Source organism: Eubalaena glacialis, chromosome 12 (assembly GCF_028564815.1).
Source record: "Eubalaena glacialis isolate mEubGla1 chromosome 12, mEubGla1.1.hap2.+ XY, whole genome shotgun sequence".
Taxonomy (NCBI): domain Eukaryota; kingdom Metazoa; phylum Chordata; class Mammalia; order Artiodactyla; family Balaenidae; genus Eubalaena; species Eubalaena glacialis.
The window spans coordinates 44,552,467-44,569,007 of NC_083727.1; the positions used below are offsets into that span (position 1 = coordinate 44,552,467).

Genomic DNA, 16,541 nt, shown 5'->3' on the forward strand with positions numbered 1-16,541 from the left:
GGCCTTTCTCTGTTGCAACTACGAACTCTGCTGATGTAGCATGAAAGCAACCATAGACATTAAGTAAGCAAACTGATGTGACTGTGTTCGAATAAAATTTAATTTTCAAAAACAGGGGACAGGCCAAATTTGGCCTGAAGACTATAGTTGGCCAAGCTGTGATGTATACTATTTTTCTTCACTTGTATTAATGGGATTATTAAGAGAAACTGCAAATCTTTTCTTGTCCAGATTTGATGTATTATAAATTAAAGTTGAATTAAATTAAAACAACAAAGCTATATCAGTATAGAAAATCCATAGTAGTAAAAGGGTTAAATTTACTGAGAATCAAATGAATTAGAATAAAACAAATTGAAACTCCCCAAGGCAGAATTGATAAAACCATATTATATTAATAGAAATTTTATGTATACTTAAGCATTAGCTAAATGTGAATTTCAATGTGAACTACAGATTATCCATAATCTTTTTTAAGTTAATACCATTTTTCCTTTTGACCAACTACAGTGAGAACATCTGGCAGCTAACTTGACATAACTTCCTTTTTACGACCTTTCCCAATTTTTTAATGAACCTTTGAAACTTTCTAAACCTACTCTTTTTCTGAAATTTATTATGTTTATAACCAGACTACATAGCTGGGTACTATTTGTTTGTCATTAGTTTTATTTTTTAGTTTGGTTTCTTTAGTCAAAATTAAAAGCGCCTTAGAACATTTAAAGAGATTAGAACTAATAAATATTTACTTACTATTTCATAAACCATTACCAACTTAACAAATTAAGATATTAACAAATAATAAAATGACCTAGAGACAGAGAGCAAAAGTGAAAAGAGAAACAAAGTGCTCACAGTTAATCTACAAACCATATAATCAGGCCAAAAAAGTCTCAAATTGAAAATTTAAGAGATGCTTTTAATAGTATGAACTTCAAAATAACTCTGATATTGAACCCTGAATCAGTATTTTCCTTCATGGCTCAACTAAATTCTCAAATACCATAAAGCTTAACTCTGGATAAGCCCAAAGTAAATGAAATCACAAGTGATTCAGTGGCCTCCACATAGTAGGTACTCAATGTTAGTTGAGTGAAATGATGCTGAGAAATCCATTTTGTCCATGGAAAGTTAAGCTCCCTAAAATAATAAAATATCTTTTGCAAAATCGTATCTAAAAATTTATTCTTCCTATCCAATTTCTCAGCTTGGAAAGGATGGAGAATGGCCTAGAAATGATAAGAGTAAAATTTTCCCTTTCAATCATCTCAATTAGTTTTTCCTTTTTCACTATTTACCACTGGCATTTAGCCTAAATAAAAATCCTCTTAGTAAATGATAACCAACATAGATAAAGAAACGTATCTTTCAAATAATTTTATGTCATTTCTGTAAAGAACCTTACATTATAGGGTAATTTCTTTTTTTAAAAAAGTATAAAGTATTTGAAAAAGAAACTACTAGCTAAGTCATTTTAAGTAAAATTCTAATTCTGAAAAAAAACTCTCTTTGTTCTCTGAACATTTCAAAATCAAATATGAAAACCTGACATCCTCAATACATCATCTGTTCATGTATTAAATATTCCCTGCTTTAGCAACTTTTAAATTTTTATTGTATTAAAAACTACTACTTATCCTTGTTTTGTAGAATAATTATTTTAGCACAGTAAGCATCAAGTAAGCAAGGACCACTGTGAAGTGTGGCTTAAGAGAACATAAAAGACAGATATGATACAATTGGAAAATTTTTTTTGTTGTTAGTTTTACATACTTTCAAGCTATTTCAGGCTTAGATAAACATAAGCGAAATTTAAAAGTATCACTAAAGAACTTAATTGTGTATGTAGAAATATAGTGTAGAAAACAGTCTGCTTTTCCCAAAGTAGTATTTAATCATGATAAACTTAAAGTACTTACTCTAAAAGAGGTGGAAGTATTTCACAATTCAAAACAAAATCTCTGCATTCTGCATTGTCACCAGCAATATTACCAAGTGCCCAAACAGCCTTAGAAAAATAAGAAAAAAAGATTCTTTTACGACAATATCTTAAATAAGATGCTCTCTCTTAAGAATGAGATTTTAGTGTAGAAGGAAAAAACCGATAGTTTTCAAGATGTTAAAACAAAACATGCTAGTAGGAAACAAGAAAGGAAAACTTTATATGTACCTTTAATAATATTTTTAGTCAAATTGAAGCATAGGGCACTTAAAAACTTTCTTACATGCTAGTGAAATGTTTATTCTGTTCAACAAAGAGATAGTTTGTCTACTGACTCTACATGGAGAGACAAAATAGAGTTGACCCTTGAACAATGAGGGGGTGAGGGGCACCAAGCCCTGCACAGTCGAAAATCCATGTATAACTTTACAGTTGGCCCTCCTTATCCAAGGTTCTGCATTTGCAGATTAAACCAACCTCAGACTGCATAGTACTGTAGTATGTATTTATTACAAAAAATCCATGTGTAAGTGAACTGCGCAGTTCAAACCTGTTGTTGTTCAAGAGTCAACTGTATATCTATATTTAGTGAATCTTCCAATTACCTATGCTAGAGGTTTGCTCCTATGCCAAGGAATCCACTCACTGGGAAGGGACTGACTTGTAAAAGAAAAAAGGAAGGACAGACAAAGCATAGAAAAGGAAGGTAAAGCTAATGTGAGAACTGGCTTGAATTGATGCTTGAAAATAAGTTTAGAGTTAGTCCAGGTTAAATAAATGGTAGTAAAAGATTATTCAAATATTAAATTTCAATTACATGAGAAACTACACAAATGCAAATGATCATTATATTCTCATTTCAAGCTTTTCATGTGAGTACGAAAGTAGACATTAAGTTACTTTTTCAATTGGTAAAATTTTATTTTAACATCTAAAATATGTGTTAATATTTTTAACATCTACTCTAGACCTACGTTTATTGTCTATTTTTTTAAGAAAAATTTTTTAAAGTGATGACATTTTGCAACCTGTGAAGTATTTTGTTGGTGGGGATATAAATTCGTTAACATTTTTGGAAGTCTACTTTGAAATATGTAATAAGAACTTTAAAATTTTTTCTTTGACTGAGTAAAGTCATTTTTCCCTAATGAAATAATCAAGAGGTACATATATATGTCAAGACATATTAATATCAAGACCGATATATAATGATGTTCATCACAATATTATTAACACTAATAAGCTAGAAATAACTCAAATGTACAACTATTGAGGAACAGATAAATTATGGTACCTACCTGAATGGATAATGAGTAATCAGTAAAATTTTCTTGGAAGAATAATTAATGCCGTATGAAAAGGCTCTCAATACTAGTGTTAAGTGGGAAAAAAATATACACATAAAAATAAAAATATAAATATAAACAAACAGATGGAATGGTAGAGAAATCTACAGATCAATTTGCATGAAAATGATTCAAAACGAAAATATAAAAACATCTGACTTTCTCTGGATGGAACAAATTATATGTGATTAAATTTTCCCTGTTACAACAACTATGAGAAAGTTTAATCTAAAATGGTTCATTCAAAATAATGTGATATATTAAAAAGAGACAATGAACTAATCTACATACATGCAAAGAACAAGGAATCAGACTGGCCCAGGTTTAAAACCTGGTTCAGCCATTCACTGTGACTTTGGGTAAATTACTAACTTTTCTGGGTCTCAGTATGCTCTTTTATAAATGGGAATAGTAATTCCCAATAGCTGAGATCCCATGTTTACAAAACCCAGGACTATGCCTAAGACAGTTCATTCTTCCTTCCTTCTAATTTGACAGTAAGTAGAAATTATTGTATTCTAATAAATGTAATGCACAGGCAACTTGGTAAAACTGAATTTCAAACCATAATCGCAAATGGTACTTTCAAGAGAAAGTTAAAATCTAGTAGATATAATAGGTCAAATTAGAAACTTACCTGTTCTTGAACATCTTCATGCTCTGAATTAAGAAGTTTGATAAAAATTGGAACAGCCCCAGTTTCAATCACTACTTTGGTATGTAGAAAAGTTCCAGATGCTATATTAGTTAATGCCCATGCAGCTTCAAACTAAGGAAAAATAAAAGTAGAATAAATGAAAGCACCCAAAAAATGTCAGAAAGGGGAAGAAAGGAAGAAGAGAGGGAGTAAAGACAGCTGAACAAGTCGGAGGGAAAGACTGACTTACGATTAATAAGATTTAATGTGAAATCAGATTTGATAGGTAAAAATGCTTTATTTTAAAAAAAGGACTCTTCAATCTGGAAAAATAAGAACTGAGAAGAATATAATAAAAATTTACAAAATCATGAGCAATAAATGAACACATTTGAATTTATAATTCATAAAACTCCTAATGTTTACAATTAGGGAGCCAGGTATTCTAAAGCAAGCAGTGTAAAAATAAATGAGACACCACTTAATAGAGTAATAAATAGTATATCTATGGAACTTAGAATCATAAAAGGTATTTTTGTTTCCCTAGGCATCATCTAGTCCTAACCTCCTCACTTAAGAAATAAGAAAATTGTAAGTCCAGACATTTAGGTGATTTGTTCAAGATCAAAGAGTTCATTATTAGCAGATATCTTTTAAAACATGTGCAGGCCAAACAAAATTTGTTTGTGGGTCAATCTGGCATGTAGGCCCCCAGTTTGAGGCCTCTCTATTAGATCAATGTTTCGAACTAGCATATTTCATGTGAACTTGGATAATATGGCACAGCATATAGCTGCCCCAAGAGCACACTGCTGAATTGCATTAGGTTTCAAGTATAATGATTAATAAACACTCAAATCCCCAATATTCTTCTTGAATACTGCATGCTCTCTGCACATGTTATTCTCACAACCTGAAATTAATTTTCCTTTTTTCAGCCTGTTAAACTCTCATTCATCCTCAAGACTAGCCATGCGACACTACTAAACCAAAAAATACCCAGATAAGTTGCCATGTTCTCTATGCTCCCAAAGCACTCTGTATATTGTTTTGTTAGCACTAACTGTACTATGGTATCACAGATCTGTTTATGTGTTTGTCTTCCCCAACAGAGTGAAGAATTTCTGCAGAGAGGGACAATATCCTACTCAATTTTTTAACTACAATGCCTTATACAATGTATTGCTTAAATTAACACTCAATTTTATTCATTCATATTCACTCATTTCTTCTTTCAATCACTTAGAATTAAAGAGCCAAACAATAAACTAGTTATCAGGAGGCTTAGGTTTTAGTCTGGACCCAGAGCTTATGAGTAAGGCAAATGGACTAGATCATGATCTCCAGTCCTTTCAGCACTATCACCTAAAGACTCTGAACACTAACTGACAATAAGACTATACTGTGAATAAAAGGGTCTTTTCCTCAGACACCCTTGTTGTAAACATTCTCAACAATTTTTCAGCATAAAGCTCATGATGGTTAATAGTCACAGGTTCAACACATTCCTTTGCTTATATCTAGATGTGAGGACCTTTCCCAAATTACTCAGATAAGTGGAACACAATCCTAAATTGTAATTTCAACAACTATTACTCAAATACTAGTAAAAGTCCTCCATGACCAACAAGAGCATTGAGAAATTAGGTGTAGGTCTTGTGCAATTCCTGATAGATATAATTCCACCCTGTACACTTACTTAAGAATATTTATAGCAATGGAAGTCAGGAAGAACAATCTTAAACAGTAAAATACTTGTAAACTTCAGTAATTTACTATTAGTAGCCAATTATTTGGAAGACATCTTAAAATTTTCACTATAGTATAACTGAGAAGCAATGCTCTTTAGGACAAACCTAACTTTGGTCACATTTTAAGTAGATTATACTGATTCGTTCTTTTTTCAAAAAAAGAACGATCAGTCAGATAAAAATGTTTTAAGAGGTACAAGAGTTTATACTAAAAAGTTACAGCTTTAGTTAGCTAAGAGCCAAAATAAATTTAACCATTAACTTAACATTTTGGTTTATGGTTTTCTAAAACAAAAGTTATTAAAGGTTGACAACTACAAAATTTTTCTTAACATTAGGAATGATTTTATATATTTTTCCCAAAATTGTTTAATTAAATAACAGTTCCTAGAAAAAATTAGCATTGCAACCTTGACCAAGGCAAGACAGGTAGCACCACCTTTAATTGCCAAGTATTTACTGAATGCTTACAATATACTCAGTACTATAGAAGCTGCTTTCACTAGACACATTAATCCTATGTCATTTCTGGAAAAAGATTAAGAAAGTAAACTACAGAACTCACTTGTAATGTACAATTTTCATTTCTTTCAAGAAATTTCACAAATCTCTGCACAACTCCTGGTTTCTGTATAACTTGATCAATTGGTGGATTAGGTTCTGAAAATTAAAAAAGAATTAAGTTATTACATAGACACAAAAACACAATGATCTGGACCCTATGCCAATAACATAACTCTTTCCTAGGTTTCACTGATCCAGTTTAAAACCCTTAGCTGGATGTAGCTGAAGAAAATAAACGTTCTCATAATTGCAATGTTTACTGCAAAAAAAAACAAAAAGCAAATTCTTTTTCATTACCATAATGATAAGAAAATTTTAAAATATTTCCTATACAAATATTTATTTATTTATTTTCACACACACACACACACACACACACTGTATTTTATTTTTACAAGAGATAAATAAACTGACACCAAGCATTGTAAATGGATGACCACAACAAAAGCAACAATGATTGCAATTACAAAACACGAAACACACTCATACTATGTCATAATATTGACATTCAGTCCAGTAATCCTCCACTTATACAAATATTTATAATTCATAAATTGAAGGCTATTTAGGAGGTCACCTTCACAATATGGGAATATTTCAGTCCAATACTCAAAATACCAATCGAAGGATAATGTGTCTTCTAATTCTTCATAACCATACTCCAATTTCCAGGGATGTCTCTTTCACGATCAACCATGAATTGCCTAATGTCTTTCAGCTAGATAGGTTCTATTTAGTCAGGGTATTATTTATTATTTACAAAAATGCTATTGAACTACCTAGAATTCTTGATAAATTCTCATGAAATGCTGAGGACTTTTGAGAACCATAAAATCTCTAAGAAATTTTAAAACAAAGATATGTAAATTGAAAACAAAGATATTTCTGGGACTTCCCTGGTGGTCCAGAGGTTAAGACTCTGTGCTTCCAATGCAGGGGGCGCGGGTTCGATCCCTGGTCAGGGAACTAAGATCCCACATGCCACGGGGCACAGCCAAAACAAAACAAAGATATTTCAGCTCCCAAAAATATAAGTACCAAGAATTCTTTCTCCTCCCTTGGCTTCAGCAATAAGTACACTCTTGTGGTTCTCCAGGAACTTCTTCGCTGTTGTTCCTTTGGGTTAGTTTTCTCCGTTATTTATTCTCCTCCTAGAAAATCTATTTCTATTTTATTTCTATTTTGCTAATTCAGTTATCACTTATCATTCACAAATCTAACCCCAGTAAATTCTTCTTTCCTAGATTCTGTACCACATTTTTAAGTGCTTATGGTTACATTTTCCCCCCACAGCTTCTTTAAAATGTAGCATAAACAAAACCAAACTCATAATATCACTATGCTTATTCCTTCCCCTTGCCCTGTACCCACCACCCAAATTTGTCTAAGCTATCTGTTCACCTGGTTACACAAGAGAAATCTCATTTCCACTTTTGACTCTTCCTTTTCTTAATTCCTGTTTGAGTATGTTACTGATCATAAATAATGTTTAATCAGTAGAATTAATAAATGAATGATAACCATAAAAGGTCTACAAATCCTGCTTGTTTGATATAGAAAAACCTTATTATTAAGTTTTAAGTCAGTTTAAATCTTAGAAATCGTGTTCTCAACTGTTAAGAAAGATTTATTTAGGAATGGACTTCTTGGTAATTCCCTGGCGGTCCAGTGGTTAGGACTCCACGCTTCCGCTGCAGTGCGCACGGGTTCCATTCCCGGTCGGGGAACTAAGATCCCACAAGCTGCATGGTGTGGCAAAAAAAAAAAGGAATGAACTTTTTTCTTCCTTTTCTTCTTTTTTCTACAAATCTGCTATCTTTCTAACTTGCTCAAAAATTGGGAGATTTCTGAAAAATTAGTAAAGTTAAAACTATAAAGTTTTGTTTGGGTGTTCTAAATGAAAAGTGTGGATTCTTCAAAATGTAAATTCCAGACCATAGCTTAAACTGTTCTTATAGTTATAAAACATCAACAAGATAAAATAATATATATTATTAATGCCTTTATTCCCATCTTAAAAAAAATCAGAACAAAGTTATTAGGTTGTGGTTACCATCTTTACCTTCCAGTTTTTTCTCTTTTCCCAAAAGAAAATTCTAAATCTACTTTCCCCTTATTTTTGTAGAGGACAAAATTTTGTCTTGCTCTTTTTGAGCAGAGAAGAAAGGGGAGGTTGAGAAAAGGAAGTAAACATAGAAAATTGGTTTTCTAGTTAGAGTGTGGGGAGAAGTGGGTATTGAGACTACCTGAATATGTAGATAAAGAAATATAGACATAGATATATATATAGATTTAAGAACCCAAATATGATCTCTTCCTGGGGAATTACTTTACAGTTACTTTCATCTAAAAGAAAGCAATTAAAGTGTGCTTGGATCATCAAGTAATCTAACAAGTATCATGAACTTTTAACTTTTACATTGATATTACACTGACAGAATAATAGCCTACCTTATCTTATAAAGGTGATGAACTATTACAGAGAAGACTTAGTCAATATGGCAATGTAAACATAAGTAAAATAGAGGAATATCTGCTTCAGCACTGAAGACTAATCAAGAGTCATCCACAACAAAAAAGCCTTGGAGAAACAAAACTGGGATTGAAGAAAAGAACAATTTGTGATTTACATCTATAAGAGTGGCCATGATAGGGAAGTAAATAACAGATTCTAGCAAAAGGTCACTATCATGACTTAAATCAGAGGAGTTCTATTTCTATTTCTAGCTCCAGTTCTAGTTCTAGCTCCTTCCCCATATTTCCTACAGTGATGGATCAAGGAAAATTATAGTAAATCTAATATTCTTTTAGACCTAAAATATTTGGCAGGAACTCACATCAATCAGCAAAAGAAAGTATCTATAATTCCTGACATATGCCCAACCTGGGCAAGCATAATCCCCCTACAAGAAACAGAAAAGTCATTGAATCTATGAAAAAGATACTATATTTTAAAAGACACAGAACACCCTGAGGAATTAGGAATGAAGATAAAATCTTATGACTAAAGAATTCAATAATGGGGAAGTTGTGGTATAAAAACTGGTGGCAAACTCTTATATTCTTAAATACAATTAAATTTAAATTAATTCTGTTAATTGGTTAATTGGTTAAATTAATTCTGTTAATAACATAATACATATGCCAAAAAGAAATCTTAAAAGAGAATATGGTAATGTAAAAATTATTGATGTGTTACTATTAATACATTTAACTTATTTTTTTAAATTAATGTTTTAATTTAAAAATATTAATCTGACTAAAAAAAATCCAAATTAAAAAAACAAAAACTGTGGAATATGGCGAGGAAGAGGAAGCTACTCTTGATTTTACAGGGTCTCCTAACATTGCTAAGCTACTTTTGCTTGGAAGATAAGGGATGGAAAAGGAAAATTAAAGGTACTTATGAAAAAGAACTACAATAAGAAAGCAAAGGTAATAGCCTGTAATCTGTGCTGAACTGAACACAAGATTTCTTTTATTCCTCATACGTTATTAAATTTTGTCTTTCAGGAAGATACGGCAGCTAGCCAAGGGCAATTTCAAAATCTTATCAGTTCATGTATACAGCTCAATATAATTAGAATTACTAATCCTATAAATTCCATGTGTGAAAGACGAGATAGACTAAGGGTTAAATTTTTATTTAATAAGGAATTTTTATAAACTCAATATAAAATTGGGCAAATAACATAAATAGGCAAATTATAAATTATAAAGGTCAATAATAAAAAATATTCAACTTAGGTGCTCAAAAACTGCCACACTATAAGCACTATTATATAACCATCTTTTTCTTTTTTAAAGATAGTTGTGTTGCTAAGAATATAGTGAAATGAATATCTGCACAAACTAAAGATGGGAGTGTAAATTAATACACTGTTTATTCCCTTTGACCCACGATTTCACTTTTATAAATTCATACTAAGGAAGCTTTAGGTTATACAAGGATTTATGTAGCTTTGCTTATGATAATCAAAATTGGTGAATCACTTTGCTGTATACCTGAAATTAACACAACATTGTAAATTAACTATACCCCAATATAAAATACAAATTAAATTTTTAAAAATTTGGAAAAAAATATCTGATTGATTGATTATTCGTTTTACAGTCATGCTCTGATGTTATGCTGCCATTTTAAAAAAATGTCTGAGGGCTTCCCTGGTGGCACAGTGGTTAAGAATCCACCCACCAATGCAGGCGACACGGGTTCAAGCCCTGGTCCGGGAAGATCCCACATGCCATGGAGCAACTAAGCCCGTGCGCCACAACTACTGAAGCCCACTCGCCGAGAGCCCATGCTCCACAACAAGAGAAGCCAGCACAGTGAGAAGCCCGCACACCACAAGGAAGAGTAGCCCCCTGCTCGCTGCAACCCAACACAGCCAAAAATAAATTAATTAATTAAAAAAAAAAAAAATCAACTGATTTTGACCACAGATGTATGGGTTTATTTCTAGACTTGCAATTTTAAAAAATAAATAAAATAGAAATTTTTTAAAGTCTGAAAAATATTTCTACAAGAATTTAAAAATATGTATTTATAACTTTCTTTCTTGGCAATGAGGCTAATTTGGGACTATATTTGCTTCTTTAAATCCCTTTATATTTGCAGATATTCTACAATCAACATGCGTTACTTTGATAATATAATGTTTAAAAAAGAGATGCTATTTAAAAATACATTTTAGAGAAAAATTAAGACCTACTGGCAAAGAAAGTGCCTTAAAATAAAAAATATATGATAAATAAAACTGTACTACAAATTCTTGTAACATCAAATAAGCATACTGAAAATAATTCTTGCCTTTAGAAAGCAGCTTTCTAAATTTCTGTGTTGCTGTTAGTTGTTGATCAGCATTATTAGAAAAAATCATCTGAACCATATCTGCGGTAATAACTTCTTCCTAAAACACAGAAAATACAATTGTTATTTAAATATTTTGCACTAGTAATTTTGCTGTATCATCTCTGTAATACTGTTGAAATATAATTTGAAATACGTTTTTGTAATATCTACCTCTGGAATGGGTACAGTGGAACTGATATCCGGATCCTGGATAGGATTTTCTAACATAGATTCATCATTTCTGGGCAAAGAGACATTTCTGCGTTTGAATAGCTGTAATAAAGAGAAATAACTTAATATATTGAGCTTTCCATAAAACACTAAATTCCCATAGAATTATATTTTTCCTTTACTGAACAAAACAATAATTTTATCATTCAAAATTCTGAATATTTTAGTATTTCTTAATCATCATACCATAACAAATTTATGAGAAGTTTTGGGGCTAAATTAGCTCTTGTCTGTAGACTGCTTCTTAATCTCAGGTCTTTTACCAATGTCTAGTAGCATAAGCAGAGTACACATTTATATTTTACAGCACTTGGAAAACCACATACGCCTATACTAAATTATGAGATGTCTAAGAAGAAAATCTTAGTTTAAAAGCAAATCGGTTATATGAGTGAGATAATGTGGTATATTAACAGAGTTAGTATATTAGATTAACAAGGAATAGAGAGCAGCTCTCAGGAAAGAGGACCCTATGCTTATTAACTCAGGAGTGAATATAAAGAAAAAAAAGAGAGGAGGAAAGAGACATGGTCAGGTCACTGAGAAAGATTTATAGGTACATCTCATAAATCAAAATTGACGAAAAAAATCTGGTATCGCATACTTTTTGATAGCTAAATAAATTCTGCTGTTCCTCAGTCTGTACACAGTTCTCCTTCTATTCATTTATTCAAGAGATTTTTTTTTTTTGAGTACCTACTGTAGTATAGTAGAGACTATGTTAGCTACTACAAACAGGGGAACGACAAATAATCATATTTCTAAAACAGGCCTTTTTCTACTTTCTTCATTGCTAGTCCTTTTTACACATTAGTTTTAATTCATGTATGTGAGGACCATACCCTCCTAATTATTTATGAATACTTCTAAATTTAGGTATATCCTGGAATGAAAAATGTTGAGAGGCATTCTTTTAATTTTTCTATTCCTTATGTCACATATATAAAGTTCAAACAGAGAAGGCTAAGAGGTCTGCCTGATAGACTATAGGAGGAACAGTATGAATAGCATAAGAAAACGATTATAATTAATTTAGGGGCAAGAGCTATGAAAATCACAAAGCAACAAATGAATACAATTAATGTTTTTTTAGGGGGCAAATTTTACAATGACAAGTGGAAGTGATCTAAATAGGCTCAAGAGTAAAAATTTCTTAGCACTGGAGCAGAAATATTAATGTAAAAGGTTTATCAATGGAACGAAAAAGCCATTCTTGTCGGTGATTAAAAATAGCACAGGATTCTGATTTGTGGATTTGCTAATATTATTACTGGAGCCTAATAAATTAAAAAATATATTTACCCATATTCAATTTCCTAAAATATTTTTTTCATTTAAAATTATCTAAAAACTAGCAGCAATAATAATACTACTTCTAAACTCTTTATATAACGTTTTTATGTTAACAGAATTACATTTTAAAACACCTACCTGTTCTTCCCTTTTTTGTTTTCGAAGCTGTATTCCTTCTTCTTCTCTTCGTCTACGCATCTCTTGGGGATTTAGGGCTTTATTCTTGTAACTTTTCATTCTATAGTTATCTTTCCCTGGACTAGCCATGGCATCTTAAGATTAGGAGAGAAGAAAACAGATACCGATAACTCTCAAATCAACACAAGATGTTTACTCTAGGGCAATTAAATTCAGGCTCATGGATTAAATAGACCAACAAAACCCATTCTGAAAATTATGTACAAAGAATACATTCCCTCACCCCCATATCAAAATTGGAGCAAAACGACCAAATATTTTAGAACTTAACTATCAAATAACAGATTTTGGTCTAAACACAAAGTCATTACCCTAATTTCATTGATTCTGAGATGCACTCCCCCATCCCTGGTATTTTAAACTTTCTGTAAGTGAGATGCATCTTAAAATTACTGTCAGCCAGGAACTAATCATGAAATAGTTGGGTAAAAAACTTCTAAATTACAGCTTATGGAAAGATCAAGAAATAACCAGCAATGAATTGTCTTATTTTCAATAAAATATGGTATCAGGCTTCAGTAAGCACACTTCACATATTTATTGGGGTCTGTCTTCTTTCATTTACTTAAGGCACTGCCTAAAGAACTAAAGCCACACAGGTCGTGACCTGAGTTATGACTGCCATACCAGTTTTCAGTACTAGAGTATAATTACTCTTTTTAAAATACTGAAATACTTCTACTTTATTTTTAAGTAGTTTTATTATAAATTTTTTTTAAAATCAACATTTATATAAACATTTTTATAAGTATATTTGAAATATATATTTTATATAAATATAAAATTGTATATTTGAATATATATAATAGTTTTAGAAAAAGAATTATAAACACTTCTTAGTATTATATTAATATTTTGGTATTATTAGCAACAAATACAAAATTACTAATACTATAACCTATCCTGCATTTACACATTAAAAAAAAATCAGTTTAAAGCAGGGTTTCAATTTGAATTTAATATGAGAGATAATTAATGCCTATCTAGAATGTTATTCTGATAAATTCTGATGACATACCCATGTATAGCCAGAGAGAATGCTGTAATCAATTAGCACTTATGAAGTAAACAGGAGAGAAGGAGAGATGGGCATTTATCTGCCATCCCTGATGTAGAAGAGCTAGATTAACGAACTGGCAAATTATATTTTAAGTAGTAAAGTACACTAAAACATAAGCATTAAATCCTGCGAGAGCACAGAAGACACAGAAACTAACTGTACCTTAAGGAGTTCTGAAAGTTTTCCCAGTTATCCTGTCTTAAAGGATGAGCAAGAATTTGCCAGGGAAGAGGATGAAAGGGGAAAAGGAAGGGAACAAGTATTTCAGACAAAGGGAATATATGTAAACACAGAATTCATGAAGAAGCCTGGCATAAACATGGAACAGTAAGAAATCAAGTGTACCTGAACAAGAGGATGCATGGGAGAAGGGGCAGGAGATAAAGCTGGAAAGGTAGGTAAGAAAACATATGCTTCCTGCAATCTGGCTGAGAAATCTGGACTTGATCCTAAGGAATAGAATTAAAGAAATTAAAGTGAAGGTTGTTTCAAGCTTTGATGATAAAGACCTAAACTAAATTAGTAGCTGCGTTGAAATATATGGAAGACAGATTGATCCCAGAAACATTTCAGAAATTGATTCAATAAGAATTAGAGGCCAAATGAATGTAAGGAATATGCGGTAAGGAAAAAAAAGGAGTTGATTTGGCTTCCCTGGTGGCGCAGTGGTTGAGAATCTGCCTGCCAATGCAGGGGACACGGGTTCGAGCCCTGGTCTGGGAAGATCCCACATGCCGCGGAGCAACTGGGCCCGTGAGCCACAACTACTGAGCCTGCGTGTCTGAAGCCTGTGCTCCGCAGCAAGAGAGGCCCTGATAGTGAGAGGCCCGTGCACGGCAATGAAGAGTGGCCCCCGCTCGCCGCAACTAGAGAAAGCCCTCGCACAGAAACCAAGACCCAACACAGCTAAAAATAAATAAACTAATTAATTTAAAAAAAAAAAAAAAAAAAGGAGTTGAGGATGATTCCATGGTTTTTAGTGTGAGCCATTTCAGTATAACGACAAAATAACCCAAAATAGGGAATACCGATGGAGGAACAGAGTGGTGGTTTTGCTTTCTTGCCTCCATGTTTTTGAGATGAAAATAATGAATTCAATTGTTTTATTTTTCATTTATATACAGCAAAAATCACTCTTTCAGTACTATGAGTTTCACAAAATGCACAGGCACATAACCAACACAATAAGATACAGAACAGCTTCATGACTCCCCCCAAAACTTCCTCATGCTGCTCCTGTTAGTCCTTCTCCCACTCTTAAAACCTGACAACCACTGATTTGTTTTCTACTTCCATAGATCTGCCTTTTCCTGCATTCCACATACATGAAATAATAACAGTATGTAGTCTTAATTGGCTTCTTTCATTTAGCATAGTGCATCTATAAGTCATCCATATTGTTGGCATGTATCAATAGATTATTCCTCCTTATCACTGAGTAATATTCTATTGTACAGATATACCACAGTTTATCCATTCATTAACTGAAGGACATTTAGGTTGTTTCCAGTTTAGGGCAGTTACGAATAAATCTGTTATAAACATTCATGTACAGGTTTTTGTGTAAAAGTAAGTTTTCATTTCTCTTGGGTAAATACCTAGGAGTAGGACTGATGAATAATACGACAAGCGTATGCTTCGCATTTTATAAGAAACTGCCAAACTACAAAGTAATTATAACATTTTGCATTCCCATTAGCAACATATAAGAGTTCCTGTTACTCTGTATCCTGGCTATACACTTGGTATTGTTAGAATTTTGTTATTGTTAATTGTAGCCATTCTAATGGTGTACAGTGACTTTAATTTTAAATGTGTTAAATTTACAGTACATAGGGCACAAACAGAAGGTTTTTATTTATGGATGGTTAAAAATATGAGTCAAAACTCAGGAAAAGAGTGTGAATGATAATCCAAGAGCATTAGAGCTATAAAAGAAAGATGCCCAAAGGAGAAATCTTAAGAATATTCACATTTCAGTGGAAAATGGAAAGAGCAAAGAAAACCAAAAATAAATAGGAGGAACAGAAGAAAATAAGAGTCATGAAAAAGAAGGGAATTCAAAAGATAAAGGAGTATTTCAGTTGTAGTAGCACTAAAAACAGGTCACCCAATTTGTTCATTCATTGATTTATCCAGCAAATTTAAGTGCCTACAATAAGCCAAGTACCATAGGAAGGAAGCAATAGATTTGATAATTAGGTCACTGGTAAAGATATTGAGAGAAATTTCATTAGTGGTGGAGCTAAAGGTCGAATGGAATGGGCTGAGGACTTCACAAGGATTTAAAACTTTGTGTCTCTGAACTTTTATTATTAACTTTCTTAATAATAACAATGTTTAGCATTATTCTCGACTTCATGTATAAAAATTCTGTCGCATTAATAAAAGCTTAGGCTCTTGGAAGGGAAAAACAGAGATCAGAGTTCATGACAGAGCAAACTGGGCTTCAACATTAGTTGCTGAATTATGTTCAACAGTATAAAATATCTTAGCAAAATGAAATGTTTGCAGCAATAAACCTCTTTAATATACTTACCACCTATACATTAGGCATCTTCTAGGCCACTGGCCTCTAAACTTTTTGATCACATATCCTACGTACACAAAATACGTTTGGGAATTCCATGTACACAAAATACCTTTGGGAATTCATCCTCAATATGT

At 32.2% G+C, this 16,541-nt stretch overlaps 1 protein-coding gene across 1 annotated transcript in view; it reads right to left on the reverse strand.

Moving 5' to 3' along the window:
• Positions 1-16,541, reverse strand: part of KPNA5 (karyopherin subunit alpha 5) — a 39,834-nt gene that overhangs the window by 21,627 nt on the left and 1,666 nt on the right. Inside the window, exons 2-7 of the mRNA XM_061206892.1 lie at positions 12,755-12,888; positions 11,264-11,365; positions 11,051-11,150; positions 6,242-6,336; positions 3,926-4,057; positions 1,920-2,008 (exon numbers count right to left, since the gene is read on the reverse strand). Coding sequence (XP_061062875.1) covers positions 1,920-2,008; positions 3,926-4,057; positions 6,242-6,336; positions 11,051-11,150; positions 11,264-11,365; positions 12,755-12,883 — 647 coding nt within the window. The 5' untranslated portion in view covers positions 12,884-12,888. The remainder of the gene's footprint in view (positions 1-1,919; positions 2,009-3,925; positions 4,058-6,241; positions 6,337-11,050; positions 11,151-11,263; positions 11,366-12,754; positions 12,889-16,541) is intronic.